The sequence below is a fragment of the Pavona decussata genome, unplaced genomic scaffold (genome assembly GCF_977016875.1).
Source record: "Pavona decussata unplaced genomic scaffold, jaPavDecu1.1 SCAFFOLD_51, whole genome shotgun sequence".
In the NCBI taxonomy this organism is placed as follows: Eukaryota; Metazoa; Cnidaria; class Anthozoa; order Scleractinia; family Agariciidae; genus Pavona; species Pavona decussata.
In genome coordinates this window covers 547,501-571,213 of record NW_028145473.1, presented here as the reverse complement: position 1 = coordinate 571,213, position 23,713 = coordinate 547,501, and the positions used below count along the sequence as shown (strand labels likewise).

The following is a 23,713-nucleotide window of genomic DNA, read 5'->3' as shown; positions in this document are numbered from 1 at the left end:
AATCACTCTTCTAAGCGCCATGTTTTCAGCTCCTTTTCTCGGTGACGGATTTTATTGGGGAAACGTCTAGATAATCAGATGTTGTTTCTACACACTGAAGGTTCAAAAGTCAAATGCTTCACTGTGAATGGAATCAAAATATGTTACATATTGGGCCATTATTTAAACAGAGTCTAAATTAGGCGGCGGCTTAAGACAATCAGTGGGCCTCGAAATCTGTTCATAAATGGTTGATTTTAAGTAGATAAATAGTTTTCTAGTCGGGGATGCAAGCCTTCTTGTTACCGTCAGCAGCAGACAATGTTTAGATATGACTGTTGGCAAAATTGAAAATGGTTTAGGACGTGGTTTTGGTAAACACCGTCTAAACTGTCTTTTAATAACTGATCCATTGTGTATAGCGCCATTAATATAAGTTGTGTTCATCGTTGGAGTTGCTTTGGGCGCTGATATTTACAGAGAAAGCTTCCCCCGTGAAAATCAGCTGAATGAAACTCCAAATTCTCTATTGTGAATATGGTTAAAAGGGACCACCTTACTAAACTGTCAGTTGCTGCCGTTCAAATTTAACTTTCTTATGAAAATAGTACGCGATCAAAACAATTAAAGCTTACATTTTAAGCATTATATGTTTTGGTCTCATGCTGAAATGTACTGTCCTACACTTAACGACAGAAAAAAAATGTCAAGTTCGAAATATTTCTTTGCAATTTGAGTCCAAAACTTCCTACCTTAATTTTCCCCAAATGAACTTTTTAGCTTCACGTTGCACGAAATAAAAAAAAGATGGTAGATGGTAGAGTGTGCTTTTTACTAGTGATAACTAATTATTTTTAAAAATATTCTTGCCGTCGTTATCCTTTTTTTTTTTTTTTTTTTTTTGATCGGGAATCAATTTCAAAAGATCCATTAAAAATGTAGCAGTTGTTAACCATCGGTTTTAATCCAGACGAGGCAATGCATTACAGAATAGAAAGCCATTAGCGGAGACCACTACAAAACATTAAGCCATGCTTAGAGAAAACTAAATTACAATGAAATGTGTTTCTTAGCTCCCATCAGATCAAAGTAACCGGCCATTAGCTTGGCATCATTTTCGACTAGAGGCATTTAGTCTTGTGGCTTGGTAATTGCAGCCGAATCTCTCTAAGTGAGCACTCGTCTAAGTGGCCATTCTCCCCGTAATTGAGCAGTCGGTTTCAATACTATAAAGTTTTGAAAATTAAAGTTCTTAGGATGTTAGATTTATTAGAAACGCCTCAATTCGATCGTTTCAGAAAATGCAAGCGGACCCTTAGATCTTTCATTGGTTTAATCATTTGCAAAACGTTTCTTAAGGAGGAAAAGAGAAGGCGTTTAACAGCAATTGAGGACAGATAATGGGATATTTTAATAATTTAATTGAAAGTTAATACTTGAGGTTAAAAATTAATGGATGAAGACATAGGCAGCTGACAACTCACATGGTGTCCTCAAGTTGTGGCGGTCTTACTGGTGTGTGTTAAAATATTTCCCCTTATTTAAAATTTCGTCGTCTTTTATAAAACATTAACAATCACCCCCGTCCCAACCCCACAGTCACAATTCTCCTTTAAGTCTTAAATAACTCTCCCACAGGCGATTCCTGTTCCAGATTCCGGGTGTGCTTGCTTATACGAGATTCTTCTGTAATATGTTGACATGATTACAAGAAAGCTAATATATATTATAACTAAAAGTGATCCCAACCTATTTGCATCAATCTCATGGTTATGATCTGATAGCATTACTTTCTAATGGATTTCCGCTGGCAAAAACAATGAGTACTTTTGCATTCAACTAAAGCTCTAACAGCACTTATCCCCGTCCTATTATACAGAAAAAAAAACTTAATGGAAGCCGAGAGGAAAAAATTAAACCGCAGTTTTCCACAATAAAATTAAGAAATGCTAAGCGTCATACAATACGATTTTACTTTTTGAAACGTGCACTGAAAACAGCTGAAAATTCCCCAGCTACTTCCAATTTCATCACGAGATCTGCAAGAACAATAAAGCAATCGGACTAGATCAGCTCACTCTGCCACACAAACTTTGAGAGCTGAACGGCCGTAAAGTCGAAGAGACTGAGATTCTATCTATCTTGTAGTTAAACTGCATGAGATGCGAAGCGAATGGCATGTCACTTGCAAATTAGGCGTATAAGACCAGTGTTTTTCAAAAACGCGATACGTCTTTAAAAGGCCTCATTAGGGGGTTAGTCAAAGACGCATGTAAATTTTACATCTCTATGACCAGCTGAGACAAAAAAATACGTAGTAAAATGAAGCAGATATATTCACGAGTTTGAAAATGTTTTAAACATCGTTGATTTCAAAGTCTATTAAGGGCTCAGTCGTAGCCGTTTACGACTTTTACATCATTTTCCAACGGACATACAACCTAACCTAGCAAAATGAAAAAACTATTATTGTATAGCAGAAAAAAAATCTAAACGCCTTAGAATAATTGTCGTAGGATTCGTGAATAATATTTCAATCAGAGACTCGATTTTTTGGTTTCGTTGAACTCCGCCTTTGAGAGGACGACTGAACGATACAGTTTAGTTTTAAAAAAATGAAACAAGCTGAACACGAGAAATTTTCTTTCACAAGATTTTTGACAATTTTGACCTGTATTCCGGGAACTTGTTCAAAAACTGGAACGCCAATTTTCGAACAAAGACAAAGTCTCGTGCACAAGACAATATCGAGGTGCTGATGTCCAACCAGCCCAATTATCATGTAAATTATTTTAGTTACACAGGCAATCGGTCTTTGGCTTCTACACGCAACCACACGACGACTACAGTTGAATCAGATGTTCAGGAAGCAATCAGGTGGTCGTAGTTGGTGTCTTAAATAGTTGCCTTGAATAAGCCAAAATAAGAGAGTGGAACTCGCTTGGGTGCCAAGCTTTCGTGCTAACATTATAATACGCTTAAATGACACCGTAACACGAACTAATATTCTAAATAGACCACTTAGAAAAACTGCAAAAACTAGTAGGAAACTACAGGGAAGTGCTTCCCAGTAGCTTTCATTTAGCTTTCATATCAAGTTTTCAACCACAAGTTCAAAACTCAAAACCAGTTTAGCTCAGTGGCTTTCACTTAAAAGACACGCGCAACCTTTGTGGGTTTCCGTGCAGACTCAAAATCTGCACCAATTACACAATTTAAAGTTTAATAACCTGGCATAGAGAATTGTGTTTTCGTGCACAGACTCAAACGTCTGAACCAATTACACAATTGAACCCTTAATTATAGAGACAGAGCATTAAAACTGCCGCCTTTGTGTCTAGAATTATGGAGCAGGTGTGATTATTCAGTTTTACACTGACGTGTGTTTTCAATTTTTTACAAAAAATAACACACACGGTGATAAACTGAGGGGAAAAATGGGACAAGACTGAGTAGAAATTATCATACAGCTGTAGTTTTCGCCAAACGCAGCGTGAACTCGTAGAATAAAATTGCTATTCACTACCCCCTATGGTAAGAAAGTTTCACGCTAAGGTTTTTGTCCATAGTGCTTGAGTAAATAAATTTGTAAATAAACAGTATCCTTATTTAAACAAGAAGTTCCGCTATAAAAGGGCAAGCTCCTTCTTCCTCCCACACCACTGTGAGAACGAAATGTAAAATTAGATGCCGTTCAGTCGTGGTATGTTGTTGACTCGCTCCTATAAAAAAATATGCCTCAAATTTCATGATATTACCACAGCAATATAAGACATCGGATTCTTATTCGGTTAACTGGGTTTATTCCGAAGACTAAGCCAATTGCTTTATCACAAACAAAGAAATGATTACCTCCTCTAGCTAATAGTGTCAAAAATTTACTGACTTAATGGTAAATATTGTAGTAGCCACAGAAAATATTTTTGTCATTTAAAAAAATTGTGCGAAGGAATTAATTTGCCTAGAAAATAATTTTGAAAATGATTCAGCAACCGGCAACTTCTTATTGTGATAACAAACAAGCTTGCTATATTTTTTCCTACGTTGCCAAAGTCATTTAATGGCAATAAACATCGTAAATTTTTACGTCAAACTTTGCTATATGGCAAAATTTTTTAGAATTTGTTTGTTTGTTTTTTGTTTTTGTTTTTGTTTTTGATTTGTTAGCACGACCGTTATCATAACACACAGAATTGTAGAAGTATTACTTATTTGCAGGGAAAATAATTTCCAAAATTTGAGAAATAATATTTGCACCTTAAATTTTCGAAAATTTAGGGTGGCTCAGAACCCTACGCTATATATATATTTTTTTTAAACTTTGAAAGACATTGAATCTGAACATGTTGATTACAATTCCATAACAAAAAATGGGGGTCACAGAGCTCATTTTTGAGGCTGGGACTGAGATGGAGCAGGGATGGCGCAGTGTGTGAGCACTCGCCTCCCACAAGTGTGGCCCAGGATCTATTCCCGGAGTTGATGCCATATGTGGGTTGAGCTGTTGTTAGTTCTTGTCCCTGCTCAAAGGGTTTTTCTCCAGGTACTCCAGCTTTCGTCCCTCCACAAAAACCAACATTTCCAAATTCTAATTCTAACTGGAAACAGTGGACGGATAGCCACTCTGTGGATGTGCCACTGAAACTCCCATTTATTTTATTTTTTATTTATTTATTTATTTATTTATTTATTTATTTATTTATTTATTTTTTAACAGGTTATATTGTTGCTACGATCATTGTTCACCAATGATTAGATATTTGCTTGATACCATTATTGTTACATCAACTGATAAAGAGGAGTGGTATTGATCTCTGTTAAAGTATAAGTACTGACAATCTGGTATCCAGAGTCCTTAGGCTCTTTGGCCAGTGGATGGTTGCCAGGAGAGACTCTGGGGAAATGGAATTTAATCACCGCAGGATTTCTGTGATAAAATGATGCAAGTTGTTACAGGGCAGCCAATCAAACAATTTAATTTTTTTTTAATTCCCAGAGACTCTCTTGGTGACCAACCAATGAGTCTGGGTACAAGATTGACGTGCTGGAAAAGTGCTGGAAACCAGCACAGTGCCAGCCACCTAAAATTAACACCTGCTTATTTTCTACTTTTGCCATTGGTACAGACTCATCCGTTAACCACCCACTATATTTTCTGTTTTATTTCAGGATCTCCATTTTGGTGCTTATTAGATATTGTTCCAATCAAGAACGAGAAAGGAAATGTAGTACTGTTCCTTGCCTCACACAAAGACATCACAAAGAGAAAAATTAGTGGCGAGATCTCTGAGCAGGATGTGGGTAGGCAAAAGTATTTCAAATTGTCACCTATAGAACAGTTTCTTTAAAGCATGCATCTTTTAGGCTTAGCCAAGGAGGGTAAGAGGTGTACCAGGAGAGAGCAGCTTATGAAATCACACAAAATACCAAAATAAAATTGATGGATGCGGAGAATGCAGCCAGGGAGGATACCTTCATAACCAGCCCTCTCAAAAATAATATGAACTGTTAAGGCCCTGTGCAACTTGTTTCGCAATTTTGTTGCTCCACAAGTTGCACAAATCATTGCCTAGTGCAACATGCCCTAAAATGGACATCTGGCAGTTTTTTTTTTGTTGCCACAACCATTGTGAGAAGTAGAAGTCGGTTCTACTTTGTGCAATTGTGACTGCAACAAAAACGTTGCCAGACATGTTCATTTCAGTGTATGTTACACTATGCAATAATACAACCAACTTGTGCCACAACAGCGCGACAAGATTGTCAGCGAAGTTGCAAGAAAAATTGCCTAGTGTCACAGCACCTTCAGATTTGAGTAGGAGATTAATAACGAGTATGACTTTTCAAAGGTAATTTGTGTTCTTCAGATAATCAATAATATATCTTATTTCTAGAGTCTCCTTATCTGCTCATTAAGCAAAAGGAAAGAGTGAGAATTCTGAGGAAGCAACTAGTTTGAAATTTGAAACTCATACTTGCATTCAATGTTGACTCATACCCAAATCCAAATGTCCCTTTGTATACTCTGACCTTTCTGATCATGCTGAGCTGGGTATTTCTTTTGTTTTCTCTGACATGTGAATCTATGTTTTAACACTTCCCATTTGTAAAGGGAAGAAGGGGTGGGTTGATAGAGAGAGGGAACTTAATATTTAGGGAGGAAACAGACAGGGGTGGGGGGAGGGCTTATTGGAGCATTTTCAGTATACACTGGAAGACAGATTACAAATAAGGTACATGTTTACAATTATTTAATATAACTTACTACGAACATAATATAATATGGAGTGAGAGTAAAATACACATTTGTAGGCTATTCAACTCATGCACAGCCCCATACATTAATTAAGTCTTATCTATACATTTTGCGACTCAAACTCTGTTTATGCTCGCCGTTTTTGGAACAGCGTTAAGAATGACAGTGGTGCAAGTATAATTAATGTATGGAGCTCTGCCGAATCTTTCCCAGTTCTGGCACTACACATAGTTTTGCACATCACACCCATCTTAGCCGTATTAAGCCTTTATCTGGCAATCGAGTGAGGGCCAGTCTAATCTCAGATTTTTAGTCTGCATTCCTCATTTTACTCAGAGCTGAGTCTGCATTCTTACACTCACTCTGTCTAAACAGACATACATCAACACGTGCTTTCGTTTCTGTGGAGAATACACTACTTTCCATACCTTGATAAGAAGCTTTATACTTCTCCATCGGCTTTTCATTTAATCTTTACGGATAAGTCACCAGACAAACACACCGTGGATTTCGTTGTTTTTACCGCCGCCATATTGACTTTTTAACGTTACCGCTGATCACTCACTTCGCAGACGCAAATTAGCATATACTAGTTCCCAGTCACTTTGACACATGGTGGAGTGCAAGTACCACCTTTGTTTACCGACACTATAAATTAATCTAAATAAATACCAAACAGTGCATAGCTAGCCTGCGCCTCAGACGGAATCAACCGCGAGTAAATACGGTATTTACTGGCGGTTGATTACTCAGTCTATCTCTGACAAATTGATGCAATTCGTCCGAAATCCAGGGCAGTGCTGTTGGCTCAGTATCTCAAGCTGTTTATATTATAGAAGAGCAACACATTTTGAAACCAAACATTTTCCTCGAAATAAGCCGTAAAAGGTCGGATTTTTACGGTATTACAGAACAAATGGAAACAAGGTCAATGAGAAAGTTGTAACAAAGGGTATAAAAAGACACCGAGTTTATACATATTAACAACTGTAATGACATTCTAACCCTTCATTTGCCATTTATTTCAGCCGCAATCGGTTCGAATCAAAAGCTAAGCAGATCGAGGTCCAGAAAGTTCAGCCGCGATGTCCTGCTTCATCTGTCCAGGCAATACCAACAGAGCACAAGTCCTGCAAACAACCCACGGAGACCAGTCAAGAGAACACGAGTGAGTAGAGATCGATTTTAAATAAGATAACAAAAAGATGGTAAGAAAAATATCGAAAGGTACGCGAAGAGGCCTAAAGAAATCAAAAGTGTTAACAGTGTGTTGGAAGGACTCTTAGGGGTAGTATATCTTTATATTCCAGTAGGTCTGCATCCGTTCTGAGCTCTCTTTTCACCAGATCCTGATAACCAGCAGCTCTATTGTTTATGTGTCTGGGAGCATTGTTTTGTTGTTCGTTCTTTGTTCTCTCGATCAATAATGTGAGATGTTGAAAACGGTGCAGGTCGACACTTGACTCTATCATTCAAAAGTATTTCATATGAAAATTAATAGGCTATTTTAAAGTTGTATGCTTAGTGACTTGTCCTGAGATTGGAAGCGAGGCTGGGGTTGACCTTGTTTTGATACAAACCTCACAGTTTTTCATAATATGTCGATCATGCTGTTCTTATGCTAAATGGTTTGCATTTACATATGAAAAACAGTGAGGTTTGTATCAAAACAGGGTCGCCCCCAGCCTCGCTTCCAATTCAAGGCCAGGTCACTAAACACACAACTGTAAAATGGCCTACTTTGTTTGCATATGAATGAGTACTAATTTTCATAACATAAACTTTGTACCTCACCTCGCTTTCATGAAGTTCAAAGCAACTCAGAAATGGCCAATTTGAAGTGATGAGAAGGCTAATTTCGGCAATAGTACACTAATCAAGAAAATGTCCTTGCCCCAGTCGCCCAAAGTTGAAAGAGTGGATCACTTTATCCAGCGGATAAGTCGGATGAGATTTGATCCGTCCGGGTGAGCTGATCAAAACTGAACGTATTATTTGATTATAAATTTCTTTAAAATAACAACACGTTTGAGATTGTAATTGTAATTGTAACTGTTTCCAATTGAGTGTCGAAAGTAATTTCGCGTTTGCTTTGGTTTTGAATTACTAAGTTTTGTGATTGGTTAACAAAACTCGCGCCACTTTCTCAACCAATGGGAATCCAAACCAAAACCAATCGTGTTTTCGCCGCACCCGTTTTCCCGCACTTGGCGCCAGTTGCATGAGTTTATTATTTGTTTCGAATTCTGATTGGCTCATCGTGTTGTTTACATCTGTTGCGAATGGCCAGAGTAATTACTAGGATTTTGGTTTTGCGACACTCAATTGGAAACCGCTCTAACGTTTTGAACTTTTCTTTCTTTCCAGTCCTTCTCATTCAATTCTGAACGGCTTCCACAATATAAGCGAGAGTCGGACAAAAAGTCCAAGTTCCTGTTTCTACACTACAGCAACACTAAAGGATTCTGGGATTGGTGGATTCTGATCCTGACCACGTATATCGCAATAATGGTCCCTTATAACGTGGCCTTCAGGAGGAACGACCGGAAAAGGGACCTGATCATATTTGACATGGTGATAGAGTTATTTTTTATAATGGACATTGTGGTGCACTTTCGAACTTCTTTCGTGGATATGAGTGGGAGGATTATTTATGACCAGAAAAAGATTGCGGTGCATTACCTCAAAGGCTGGTTTATTCTGGATTTTCTAGCGGCACTGCCTTTTGAGGCACTGTATTTTATTAATCAGTCGTGGGTAAGTATGCTGCACAGTTTTTGCGATCGCAGGTTGCATAACTCGTTTTATTGACGAAATACGAGTTATCGCAAGGAATTGAAACTGCCGTTGATAAAAATGAATTTAACAGTTTACACGCAAAAATACAATAGAGAACTCTGGCAGGAAATAAGTATTTATGAGAAATAGGGAAATTATAAGGACAGTCGGTGAGTGAAAGACGGAAACATAACCTAACGTAATGCAATATAAACATCACATAACATAACATATCATAACCTAACGCAATATAAACATAACATAACATAACGCAATATAAATATAACACAACATAACAGTGTTAACATAACGCGCAACGTTACAGAACGTAATTAACGTAACATAACATTTTAATACTGACTTGGTAAACTAACTTAAGCAACGATGGATAGGTTAATAGACACGCGTGAAAGGTATAATCATGTGCCAAATAATAAAACGTAACCGATAACGCTAGCATTCAGGTAATATTTTTTCTCATCTTTGAAATCGTAGTTTGTTTGGTGACAGTGCCTAATAAGTCCCTCCAGCAAAATGGTACTTAAGGGAGGTGTTGTGGTGAACCTAGTGCCCATCCCCTCTGCTTTGTTGGCCAGCTCGTTTAGAGTCAATAGGCTCACACAAAATAACATAATGAATATTATTAAAATAAAATAATGAATATTGCGAATTTTGAGAGCACCTGAGAAAAGTACCTGACTGCTGAAAAGGACTGCATTAGCAAGCTAACATCTTCGTTCGTTTGAAGAATAAACGATATTAGCCAAAACAAATCCCTTCCCTTTATCTCAGCGGGTAGTATTTTAAGGATTTTCAAGTTTCTTATATTTCTCTATCTTTTCCATTATCCAGGCAAACTCGGCCTTTGATAAGAAAGGTTCCACGTTTAATGAGGTACTTCATACACTCAAAATATTAATTACTTGGATAAAATATGTTACTGCTATCCCCGCTTTGATGGATGAATGTCTCCTTCTGTACATAGCTGGTGACTGTAAATGTCTTCTATGAGAACCAGCATGCTTTGATTTTATTTGTCAATGTGTTTTAAATTAGGACAAAATAAAATCATCTTAAACTGAAATAAGCTCGTGTGTAGTAAAGCATGCTTTCAATGCTTTAATGCTAAAAAGGACTGTCAGTGAGCTTAAAAAGACTAAACACCCTTACTCACACTAAAAAAAAAACAAAGTTAAAAAAGAATAATGCAACCAGCCTTAATGGTGACATTTGTAGCAATCTCATTTCAATCTGTTTCCTCGACCATTTCCCAATAACAAGGTTGCATTGGTTTTCTCCAGGGAGAGTGATTGTATCAATATGAGTCGGAGAGTTCTTGAATTTAGAAATGGTAAAACTAGTTTGTATAGAGTATAGTTTATTGAATAACTGAGCGTATATAAGAACGACTTGAAATTATGAGCACGTTAACCCCTGAATGGTATGGCTCAGAGTACAGCTACAAATTGTATCAATACTAAAACTCGGGATTATAATTTCAAAGTTCAGGTAAACATTTATTCATTTCAAACAATGGGGGGAGGGGGTCAACTGACTCAAATACCCTAGGTTTGCAATAACAGCTGCTTGGTAAGTGGTGCAATTACGTTTTTAAGTTTTAAAAGTGGCCACACTAATTACACAACAGGGATACACGGAACGAAGGTCACGAATTCTGACCAATTATCAATACCCACATCAAATGATATCACTCGTCTGTTTAATTGACCAGTAAGGTCACTAATCAGAGTTTTTTTTTTTTTATTTTTTCTTTCAGTTAATAAATAACAACTTTATTGAACATATACATAACACAAAATTAAAAGATACAAATGCAAGATATAAAATCAATCTTAAAACAAAGAATAGAAGAGATATGGACACCATCAATTTACGAGACACTAAAATTTTGAATCTAAAAATTGCTTCAGTTCCGGCTGCCTCAGTTTGTCGAAACGTCAATCAAACCGTTTACCAAGATATTAACGGCGACAATCGTTCTAATTATTAAATTGCAGGGCTTCCTCATCCAGCTTCTCAAATGTGGCCGGCTCCTTCGTTTGTTTCGTGTTGTACGGAAGCTTCATCGATACACCGAATATAGCGCCATATTGCTGACTCTCCTGATGATCGCATTCGCAATGGTGGCTCATTGGCTCGCGTGTATCTGGTACGGGATTGGTATGTCGGAGATAACAGACAGATCTACAGTAAGCTGGCTTTATGCACTTGGGGAGGCCATCAACAAGCCCTATGGCAACTTCACCGAGGGGTCTGGACCCGATGAAGGTTCTGCTTACGTCACTGCTTTGTATTTTACGCTGACCAGCATGACCACGGTCGGATTCGGTAATGTTGCTGCGAATACAAACAGCGAGAAAGTATTTGCAGTTGTCACCATGTTAATTGGAGGTGAGTTGCTATCCAAATGCAATTCAAAGAACGGTTGGCTGAGGGGAAGTGAACACCTATCTTAAACAATATGATCCATTCTACCTGGACTCATGAATAATTAGACAATAGACCATTTCGAGGTCGAGCAGAGGTATCGGTCGAGTTGCAAATTTAATGTAATTGATGCATTAATACTATCACAAAAAGATGGCGTTAAGATTATAACTTTTGCCAGTTTTTCTTTTTCATGTTTGGAGAGAAACAAATTTATGAGCCTTTGAGCATCATTCAAACTCCATGTAATTCTCAAAAGAGAGTAAACTTCAAATCCATACAAACTTTTAAACGTTTGTCATTTCTGTGATAGTATAAAAGACATTTCGAGGAAGAAGGATACATAGCTACATATCCAGTACAAAGTAAGACACTGTATAATTTAGACTAAGGCTTTAAGAGTATATAAGCGTTACATGTGGCCTTGTGCCATATACATTTCAATTAACAGTACATCATCACAGCATATAAATTTCTTGTTTCTTTGTTTATAGCCCTGATGCATGCCGCCATATTTGGAAATGTAGCGGCCATTATTCAGAAGCTCTATGCCAATCGGGTTCGGTACCATTCTCGTGCGAACGAAATCAAACAGTTCATCCGCGTGCACAGAATAGAACAGGATTTAGCCAATAGGCTTGAAGACTACTTTCACACAACGTGGTCATTGTCTGGGGGAGTTGATACTAGTGAGGTAAGAATGCATGGGAAACGTAAGATGGGATACTCAAGGCCTACTGGGGTCAAATACCATAAAATTCTGAATAGAAGACCCAGGCTTATATTAATTCAAAGAACCTTACTTTCAGGAGGAGAATGGTTGCTATTAGAGGAAATTTTTTTTCAAACCTCACTGGATTTGGCAATAAAAACAGCTTGAAACACTGAGCTAAAGCCTGCAACACAAGGGTGATTTTATACGCCGATCGCTGCTCTTTGTAAAATCGCTAATTTTGCCTGACACGACGATGGCGATTTTTGCCGATTGCCACGTTCCTCCAACATAATCACCGAATATCTGGCATGCCAGTATTAGCGATCAAATTCACTATCATTCTCCCCGGTGCGATTTTATACATTCATCGTTGTAAATCACCAACTAATTCAACAAATCAGATTGCGCGATTTTATCAAATGATTTTTAAAAATGGCGGACAGCAACGATGTGGAGTGAAAAAACGGCTAGTGTGGCCGTGTTAAGCGGCGAAGAAATTAACTTGCGAATTTCTCTTGCAATCAAATCAGCTGCGATCGGTGTATAAAATTGCTCAGTTTTAAAACAGTTAATTAACACTCGATCGCAAAAACATTGACACCTAAAAAGCATAAACCATGAACGATGAGACCCAACGGATTTGTGGGTAGTGTTTAAAAATTGGCCATTGTTAGCCAACTTGACACTTTAAGGAAAGCTTAGACAGTTTCATCATTCACCACGTTCAACTAATTTTGATTATCAAACGTCGCACAAGAATAGAATATTATGCAAATAAATTTAGTACACTTATACCCATAAAGCCATTGGGCCTCATCGTTCACGGTTTATGCTTTTTAGGTGTTTTTTAGGTGTCAACGTTTTTGCAATCGAGTGTATTGGCTAATGTTCGGGATGATCTTCCTCACTCAAGAAAAATACCGATGAGGTTCCTTCACTCTCAGTTAACTTGTCTACCGTACTGCATTTAATTCCATGAGAGATATGAAAGATATGAGAGAGATATGTTTCGCGATTTACTGGTAAGCTGGATATACATAAGGATGTAAAAATCTTTCGGGAATATCGCTGAGTTTTTAATTACCATATAAAAAAATCCAAGTTGATATTATTGCTTTGAATCAAAAACTCATTCTTAGCGTAAAGCCAAGTTGTTATACAAGCGAAGATTACTCAGCTAAATAAAGCCATATTCCCACAAAGCAATGACTATTCTAATCATGCCAACAAAATCAAATCCATTTATTTATTATTTCCTCATTGATTCCATCTAGATTCTCACTACGTTTCCGGAAGAACTCCAGTCTGACGTATGCATGCATCTTTACAAAGGACTACTTGAGCTCAATCCTTTCTCTCAGGCCCCTCGCGGTTGCCTAAGAATGCTCTCGCCTCAGGTGCGCACAGTTCACATTGGACCAGGAGAGGTACTGCTGGCTCAGAACGATGTTATCAATGCTATTTACTACATTGCTAGCGGATCAATGGAGGTATTGCAAGGAGAATCTGTAGCTGCTATTCTTGGTAAGAGCATCATCAAATTTCAAGCTGAAGAATCAGTTCTTAATTTCTATCTCGTAGTTGTCATGGTAACGAAGAGACCACTTCGTCACATTACGGTGGTTCTTTCCGTGAGCTTCGTGTAATTCGTTGAGGATTGACAGTTCTTTGTTATTACCACTGAAGAGAGAAATGCATGTCAGTTCGTCATAAGCGACACGTTTAGGTGTAACACGTTTTATTTTTCTTATCTCTATTAAGTTTGAAATGTGACGTGTTTCCGTGACAAAAATCGAACTATGAACAATAGCTGACTAGAGTCGCTGGTTTGGGGGGAGGGGAGCAAACTCAGATTCAGTATAATATGGTCACTCGTTTTAGTAACTAAATTTCAGCCTTTATAAGTAAATCCAACTTAGCCATATGATAAGTCATTATAAACATGCGTTGTAACCCGTTTCACGTCATTTTGGGAAACAGGTCTGTCATTTGTTGGTGAAATTGTAAAACAATCAAAAATCAAAAACTGTCTATTAATAAGATCAAAAACATTCTTTATGGAAGATAAAACAAACGCGTTGTGGTTAGTAATTGATCTCTCATGAAGTCCCGCTCTCATTTTAGGGAAGGGAGATCTTTTTGGCGAAGATATCTCACGCAAGACTCCAGCAAAACGAGCCAATGGTGACGTCAGAGCGCTGACATATTGTGACGTGTACTTCATAACTCGGGAGCGTTTGCAGAATGTTCTACATTTTTACCAGGATTTCGCCTTCAAGTTTTACGAGAATCTTGAGCTTACATACGATCTAGGAGCGAGTGAGGTAATTCAGCTTTGTTACCTTCATTGTATACTTTAGACACTTTTGGGGGTCGGTACTGTCGCATAGGAGATGGCGATGATGCGGTGGTGTTGTGGTTAGCGGCCGGGTGGGACCCTGATTTCCATTGGAAGATATATGAGATTGGGGGTTCCATGCTAGAATGATCTCCGCATTGGTGTGTTCTGTACGTCGGACACGAAACTTTACTCCACATTTTCTCTCTTTATCCAAATAGGTACCTGCAAGAAAGTTCTGATTGTGGGGGAGTAGTAATATTTTTGACTAGTTACTGCATTCTACAGAAACCGGGTTATTAAGCACCAGGCGTTAGGCCACGTTAACACAGATAGATGGTTTCTTGTAACAATTTGAAAAAATTGTCAGAGGATATTTACTACATGCATTACGAATTACAAGAGTTGCCACTGAAAGCCCAGTTTAACAATGTAATAATAATAATAAAATGTTTACATATCAACTTAATTCTAGTTTGTGTCATTGTTTAGTGACCTATTCTAGAAGATGTCAGCCCAAAGTCCAAACGTAGGTCCTTCCCCTCCTTCCAAAAAAAAAAGACTAATCTTGATCATCCTACAACCCATAAAAATCATGCTCAATCGCAGTACTTAAGGATGAGGGAGGGGGAGGGTTTGAGGTAGTTTCGCTGCTGACAGACCTTTGCTTAGCCCAATATATACTCGCTTTAGATTTCTGACTAATGTATTAATATAAATTTGTTATCTTCTTTCCCCTAGCGGGACATCTGGCGCAGAGGCGGCCTGGATTCCATTTCAGAAGATGAAGAAGAGGAAGAGGAGGAAACAGAAATTAACGCAGTCGACGGTGGCTACAACCACGTGAATCATTCCCTTCAGTCAAACCATTGCTATGGCAACTCTGCACGATTTAATAGGAGGCCAGGACAAACCTTAAACATGTACAGAAAACCGAATCACTTAAGAGCTTCGGAGTCGTGGCGTGGAGTCAAGAACAACGGCGCACCAAATTGGAAAACAAGACCAAATTGTATCGGGAAAGAAATTCTCCCAACGTTACCTTCGGAGGAAGAAAACGACTCCTCGCCTCAATCTTCGAAACTGCTCCTTCGTCAACTTTCAGTGGACATCAATGCGGACTCAAAGAACATTGAACGAGACTCCTCGCCAGAGGAGAAATCTTCCAGTGAACCATTTTCTGATCCAAGCTTGGAATGGGATCAGGAGAACATCATGTTCAAGGCTGATACACATTTATTATCACCCGACAAAGAAGATGACGAAAGTTTCGAAATGAAACACTTGAACAAGGAAACTTCAATGACTGTTTTGCAAGAGGTAGCCGACGAAGAAGAGCATGACGAATGCGATAAACTTCTAACAGAGCACAATTCATCGGAAAATGGATCCAGCGATAGCCACTCCCTTGATAGCAACACTCCAGTACTGGCAAAGAAAGAAAGCACTGATTTTTCTAAACATCTTTATTTATTTTGCGGTCAGGACGACGTGGATAACCCGAACCCTTACTCAAACGGAACTCTTGACGATATTTCTGAGAATGCAAACAAGGACAATTTGGTGAGGATTGAAGAGAACGACGACGCCTTAAGGAGGTTCTATGACGACGTTGAGGATACACCGAGAAGGTTATATGAGGATGTTGATCGCCTAGGATATACTGAATTTGATACCATGAATGACGTTTCCAGTAGAGCTCCCTTCGTCTCTTCACCAACTCCTAGCAGCTTACACAAAAGTCCTGTACAGAGTATTCCTACGTCACCTGTTGCGAGCACTCACGGAAGTAGTAGAAGCGGCTTTTCAGAGCTGCCATTCAGAAACTGTTTGACTGATACGTTAAGACTAAGTGAGCCCGATAGTCCATACGGAAGTCCCAGGGAAATTGAATCTGGTTATACCTCGGGGATCCCCAGGGACAACCAAAAACATTCTACCGGGAGTTCCAAAAATTCCGGTAGGTTACTCTTACAAGAACAGCCTGACAGTCCACGAAGTAAATTCCCCGGCATTTCTGCTGAGTTAAGGTATGGAGGAAGTCCTGGTGGGAGCCTTAAGGATGGTTATGCTGACAAGCGAAACCGTAAAGGAGGCCTAAGGCGCGCCCTAACTGAATTTAATTGCCCTTCTGACTCGTGCGGTTCCTTAAACGAGAAACCAATGGCCTCTTCCAGAAGAAGAAAGGTTTCAGCGGCGATTCAACCACCAATAATATTTGCACCGCTTGTAGCCAACGTAACCAATCCTTATAAGGACTTCGTGCCACCAGTGCGTGAGTCCGCGATCACGTGTGATTGCGAATCAGCGGACCACATGCCGGGAATGAGTTGCAATAACTGCCTGGAAAGAAAAGGCGACGATCTCGACTCCGACAATGAGATAAATTCTGAGGACCAAAATGAGGATTTCTACAAAAACATGGAGAATCTCTTTGCTGAAAATCAACTGCAGTGTTCAAACATCAGTGGTAGTGATCATTGCTTTCAAGAAGTTGAGGAATATTCGTCCAAAATGACGGCAACGTCTGAAACGTCTTTCGAAAACCATGACCTCCGGAGCGATCCGTCTCAAAAAATTGACGATTCTTCGATAGATTTTAGTTCTGTTAAAGAGTTTGACGACTACTTTAAACAGCCACTCTCTTCTTATTTAGGCCTGCAGCGTCCCAGCATTTCCGGGGCTTATTCAACACACTGCATCGAGAAGGATGAAATACCCGAGGCTGACGAATTAGGACAATTGTTTCGTCCAATGAGAACTAGTTTTTCAGAGCCTCATTTAAATCTAATGCTTCCTGTGTTACCTGGAAGCAATGGCAGCACAAATCAAGGGCTCTCAAGAGTTGAAGATGAGGGAAGCTTTATTAGCGAAGACACGACCACTCGAAATCTCGAGGATATTTTTAAAGACGTTTCCAGCACCAGAGAGGCCATTGAAAAGTTGGAGTCGATATTAAAATCCCCAGAGCCAGAAATCCTAACTGATCTAGCTGACACGAAACTGACAGTTCAAAACCTAGATAGACGGGTCTTAAACTTAAACAAAGAGGTAGCGTCATTGAGCAGTGACGTCAGAACTATTTTGGAGTTGCTGAGAGGGTTAAAAAGTGGACAAGCTGTGGTCTGAGGCGATCCAATAGACGACAGTTTTGATATCCTGCCACACCAAATGGAGTAGTTTTATGCCACACTCGCTGAGTGCATGCATGCTTAGTCAATTATTGCAGCTGTACTCGATGGATACTGAACATTTTCATATTGAAAATACGTTAACTGATACAAAAAATAATGAGCTTCCGTTCCAAACTACCTCGTTGCTAGTAGTACGCACAGCTCATAATATCCGGCGCTCAATCCACGGTACTGAAACAGGTGGTGACTGGTACATTTACCCACAATTCTTAGCGTACGAAAACCCTAGAAACACTCATAAAAACGCACAGAAAAGTTCCAAAAATATCAAATCAAGCATAGAGTCCTAAAGTGTGACGTCACAAAGATTTAAATTTTTGAAATTATGGGATTTGTTCGTATGATCGGAAAGAGCATGATGAAAAATTCCTACTTGCCAAAAATTAGCATCTTATTGCAATTCGGGGTCGAGATATTAGCTCTGTTACGCCCTGATGACTTCATACAAATCCTTCTATTTTTGCCTCAGTTCCAAACGTTTGGAACTGAGGCAAAATTAGAGGGATTTGTATGGAGTCTTGAGGGCATAAGAGAGCTAATATCTCGACCCCAAATCGCAATAAGATGCTGATGCTGATGCTGAATAGGCATTTTTCATCATGCTCTTTTCCATCATATGAAAAAATTCCATAATTTCATAAATTTCGTTTTTATGACGTCATCACTTTAGGACTCTATACACAATGTTGTTAGTACAGGGACGAATTTCACCGAATGAAAATATTCAATGTGCCTTGTACGACTGTTTTAGGTTCGCAAGGTATTGTGGTAAAATGTATAGCCGCCATCTATTTTTCCGTATGGTGGATTGACTCAGCACGATCAAACAATACATTAATTGTTTCTTTGATGAATTCATCATATCAAGATCATATCTAACATATCAGACACTTGGCATCGTTGAACATCCACCGAATAAGCTAGGACAGTGTCAATTTACACAAATTATATTAAATTACTAGCTTGAAGCAAGCAAGAGTGAAGTTTGGATTGTATGAACTCTCGCCAAAGACGAGTGTTTAACTAAGGACTTCACCCAAACGACTACTTCAATTAAGGAGTTCAGAAACAAAGTGGGTTATTGTAAAAGAGGAAAAAAAACTGGATTTGGCCTATTTCGTTTAAATTTACCCTTAACAAAAAAATAGAAAGAAATTTGTATTTCTTTAAACGTTCTTCTTGTTCTGAAACACACTTTATTTTTTCGGTTTTTGTCTGCTTGCCAGGGGAAATTCGCAGTTTTATGAGATGGCCCACTTCGCTTCTTAGCCCCTCAAATGTTTTTATTAATATAATTTTGTACATTCAACGATGTTCCATCCATTTAGATACCATTGCGAGTAGCCATAGCTTTTATTAATAAATATGTATATTTTTTGAAAGAACTTCGTAAGGCATTAAGATAATATATGAGATATATTTTTGTGTGTGCATACCCTGAACGTAAATAAAGCAGTAACTTAGACGTTTCGGGTATATAACCCTTCTTCAGTGTGGAGAAAACCGTTGAAATACGCTACTGGAAACATGCGCGCATATGAATAGTAGCGCGCGCATGTATTGAAAGTTATAATTCAAACGTAGTTAAAATTGATGTTAAGTCCATCCGGCTGAACAGTCCCAAGATGGAAAATCAACCTCATTTCACACTGCTTTCGCTGGAGGTTTGGCCCATTGCATAACCTCATACCCCGCACCCGGATATCTGAAATACTGTGATCCGTGGAGTTGAAATGTTGGGCCACCGGGAACCCTGGAGTGTTGTTGCGGATGCTGCGTAAGTGCTCGCTAAAACGGCTCCTGAGGGTCCGCCCGGTTTCACCAATGTAAAGAATGGTAGGGCATCGCTTACAGGATATGCAGTACACAAGATTACTGGACTGGCAGGTGAAATGACCACGGACAGAAAAAGAGTAGCGAGGGCCTCGTATCTCGGTGTCTTGGCTGATGTACTGGCAAGTATGGCAACGGGGCGTTGACACGCATGTGATCCATACTGGTCAGTGGAAGAGTGGTCGTGAGAGCGTACAAGCATGTTTCTTAGGTTGAGGTCGCGTTTGTATGCCACGAAAGGTGGTTGTGGAAAGATATCTCGCGTTTGCTGATCAGTTGCTAGAATTTGGAAGTTCTGAAGTAGAAACCGTTTGATTTGGGTGTTGAACGGGTGGTAGGTGAGAACCAGAGGTACTCTATCAACGGTTCCGTCGTACTGCTCAGACGAGCGTAGTGCATCAGGACGGTTGATAGTTGCTACCCGCCGTAGATCGTTTTCAAGGGAAGAACAAGGATAATCACGTTGTGAGAAGAAGGTAAGCATCTCTCTAGATCTCACGAGGAAGTCATCATCGTCGGAGCAGAGTCGACGCAGGCGGAGAAACTGGCTGTAAGGGATAGCACGTTTGCAGTGATCAGGGTGGAAAGAAGAAAAATGGAGGTAGTTGTGAGTATCTGTTTCCTTGTAGTAGACGGAGGTTTGAATCTTGTCATCAGAGATGTGTAGGTTAATGTCCAAAAACGGTAGTTCTGTTTCAGTGATAGTAGATGTAAATTGGAGTGCTGGATGGAAGTTTGAAACGAAGTCAATGAAGGCTTCGAGTTCCTCCCTTCTACATGACGCTGCTCCAACAATGTCGTCTATGTATCTCTTGTGTAGCTGTGGTGTAAAGCCTGTGTATTGTTCGCGGATTTGCTGTTCCACATAACCAACGAATAAGCAGGCATAGTTTGGCCCCATTTTGCTTCCCAGTGCAACCCCACCAATTTGACGATAGTATTCGTTGTTAAAGGAGAAGGAGTTCAAGGTGAGTACCAGTTCAGCGAGTCTTGTAAGCTTACACGTGGAGGGTTCTTTGATGTCACGCTTATCCAAGAAGTATGTTAAAGCTTGCAGTCCACAGTCATTAGGAATAACTGTGTACAGGGACTTAACGTCCATGGTGAACAGAAAGCGATGTCCAGGATCAGTGGTATCAAAGCTAAAAGAGTCAAATATGTTAAGTGCGTGGTTTGTGTCCTTAACATAAGTGGGAAGAGTTCTGACAAAAGGAGCCAGGACTTCATCCAGATAGGCAGAGATGTTTTCCGTAGGGCAACTGCACGCGGAAACTATGGGTCGACCAGGGTTGTTGGGCTTGTGAATCTTCGGTAGGAGATAAAAACGAGATGTACGAGGTGTGGTAACAACGAGATGTTTGCCTGAAGGTGGTAGCGCGCACGAGGCAATCATATCATTGACCGTGGATTTCACTTTTTGCTGATATTCCTGGAGGGGATCGGCGCTGAGTCGTTCATAAAATCTGTGGTCGGACAGCTGTCTACGGGCCTCTTGGATATAAAGAGGACGTGACCAAACGACAACAGCTCCTCCTTTGTCAGCTGGTTTGATTACCACGTCCGTGCGACGTCTTAGAGCTCGTAAAGCTTCACTTTCAGAGTGCGACAGATTGGCGTACCGGCGTGTAAGTGTTTTTTTAAAATCCAGTGAGTTGACAAATCTGCGACAGCGGTCAATGTAATGATCAACCCCCGAGAATTGGCCATCCGGAGGAGTCCATTTAGATATTTTGGCATCGAACTTCGTAAAGGGGTCTGACTCATCATTTGGTGCATTGAGTGTGTCGTTGTTGGCGTGATCGTGAAAGTGAGCCTTGAGTCGCAGACGGCGGTAAAATTTCTCGCAATCAGCCTTTACTTGATATTCGTCAACCTTGTTGTTTACAGGGACAAATGTTAAGCCTTTACTGAGGACTGATTTTTCGGCTTCCGTGAGTGGGAGGTCTTCGGGGATAGTAACAACAATCTTCCTGTCTGGCACTTGATCATGTGTAGTGGTGTTCCGCACGGATGCAAACTCATTACTAAGAGAAGCGAATTTCTTGTCTTTGTGCAGCTTCATCGCATAATATAAACGAGAGTTCATTTCTGAAATTAACTGTCTCGCCTGTTGGTAATGTGCAGTTGTACAGGTGTTGCGTAAGTGATCCGAAAACCACGTCAAAAGAACAGAAAGGTCTTTTTGGCTAATCCGCAGGTTTTGAACCGCTGTTTGCATCAAACGTCGGGAGCACGAGTTCGTAATCCTGTTCAAATGCTTGTGGTGACGGCTGCCTGTTGCAGGATGAAACTTGATTCGGAATCCCTTCGGAATTAATCGCTTACGCAGACAACGGCCAACAAAGACGATGAGGCTTGACACTTTAGTCTTCTTGAAGGTGGAAAAGGCCAAATTCTTAGCAAGGGGTATGGATTCCGTAGGGAGAAAGCGGAAACTGTGGTTGAGGCTACGGCGTATTTCCGTAACGGTTTTCCTGACGCTAGGCATCGAGAAAGTTGGTAAGTCGCATCAAATTGTCGATAATAATGTTGTAGGAGCTTACTTTTCATTGTTGCTGAAGGACCAAATCTGAAACTAATAAAATCCGGAAGAACAAGAAAAAAATAAATGGGAGAGTATTTTCCCCTCATCCCCATATCTGCCCTATAACAATAATTTCCGAGTGTTTATCACTGCAGTACTAATTAGGGACACTTTAACTTAGCGAAAAAGTTAAAGATACAAATTGAACATAACATTAAGTAAACATAACAACCTAGCGTGGCCTTGAATTTGAAAACAGGGCTACCATGATGCAAATCATGGGAAGTAGGGCTTGGCCCATTGTGCTAGCATAATTTTTTGCATGATAGTTGGTGCAAACGAGTATAATTTTTCAAACAAGCACTGTTGGAACATAATTACAAGATTTTCACACCTTTTGAAGAATTAAAACCAATAATACTTTCATTATAATTTTATGCCCTTGTCACACAGAACTAGTCAGAGTATTTGCAGTTCCTTATTCGAGAAACCTGCTAAACGTTTACATTGTAATTATTCACTCCTGAATAACCTTTTCGCTGTTATATACACAGAAACATTGCTATTTTCTGAGCATAATTTTACAATGTTAGAGCATAATTTGGACACTTTGGAACAATACAAAACAGGAGCAGTGCTAGCAGCATAATATTCCACTTTTAGGGGCACAAGGGCCAAAGGCTAATTACATGTAAGGGGCCCTGACCACCAGGCTACGCCACCTCCCTCCGCTTCGCCCTGTACGTTCCCTCCTTCTCCCATTCTCCCCCACTCCCGGGTTATTTTTAGATCAGTCGCACTAAAGCCGAATAGTAAAGGAGGACTTATTTCAAATTGACTCATTGCCTACGGCGTACCCTTCAAAAGAGGAGAACATGTGTGTAATCAATACTGTATTCTTGCCTTTATATATTGATAAGCCATTCAATCTTGAACTATGCCAAATGCGTGGTTACCCCTAGTTTTATTTTTGGATTTCAACAACCCTTACTGTTTTCTTCGTTTTCAACATATTCGTTTATCGCGCAAAAATATCTTATATCCGAGTTTTAATGACCATTCCGGCCGAGATGCGCAGAACGTATCGCCCATAACGTATCATCACATGACAGCAACATCTTCCACAGCGACAAACAACATGAGAGGGCGAGGGAAAAAAAGTGAGAGACAACAGGAGGACTCCATTGCGACCGCTGGCCGCTCCATTACCGGGTTTGGTCTTTGCTAATGGCAATTACGCATAATTAAGCATTAAAGATTAAAAGAGTATCCTCTCTGCAGTTCCTCTTTTTTTCTCTCATTTTTTTTCTCGCTACGAACCCCCCCCCCCCCCCCCCCCTCGATTACGCCGGCAACGCAGGTTGATAGCAGTGAGACTTCACTGCTCACATACACGGACTTTTATTTCATCATAATAATGTTGTTTACGTTCTCTACATGCACTGTCTTCTGTTGGCTAGCAGTACTTCAGTATAAACCCATCGACAACGATCATTCACAATGTTGCAATCTATCTCGCTTTTGTCTGTTTCAGAATCGTCGAAATCTACCCAATTCTTGGCTTCGTCGTATTCCTTTCAAAATTCAAGCTTGACCCTCTTCATCCGATACGCGTGGACGGGAAAAAAAGACCCAATTTTTTTCCGAC

General features: G+C 39.7%; 1 protein-coding gene and 1 pseudogene across 2 annotated transcripts in view; one reads left to right on the top strand and one right to left on the bottom strand.

Annotated features, from left to right (window-relative positions):
* The window catches only part of LOC146480958 (uncharacterized), a 153,859-nt gene that overhangs the window by 9,236 nt on the left and 120,910 nt on the right, over positions 1–23,713 (top strand). The window contains exons 3-11 of one of the 2 annotated variants that reach the window (XR_014864506.1): positions 5,149–5,280; positions 7,264–7,403; positions 8,603–8,992; positions 9,866–9,907; positions 11,032–11,425; positions 11,956–12,155; positions 13,451–13,700; positions 14,301–14,500; positions 15,256–17,963. Coding sequence is in view for 1 of the 2 variants with exons in the window: in XM_085108662.1 (XP_084964788.1) it covers positions 5,149–5,280; positions 7,264–7,403; positions 8,603–8,992; positions 9,866–9,907; positions 11,032–11,425; positions 11,956–12,155; positions 13,451–13,700; positions 14,301–14,500; positions 15,256–17,643 (4,136 nt within the window). In the remaining variant the exon portion in view is untranslated. Of the gene's footprint in view, positions 1–5,148; positions 5,281–7,263; positions 7,404–8,602; positions 8,993–9,865; positions 9,908–11,031; positions 11,426–11,955; positions 12,156–13,450; positions 13,701–14,300; positions 14,501–15,255; positions 17,984–23,713 lie in introns of those variants that run through there. The other variant, XM_085108662.1, reaches the window with a different exon arrangement.
* LOC146480967 (uncharacterized) lies at positions 19,283–22,064 on the bottom strand (annotated as a pseudogene).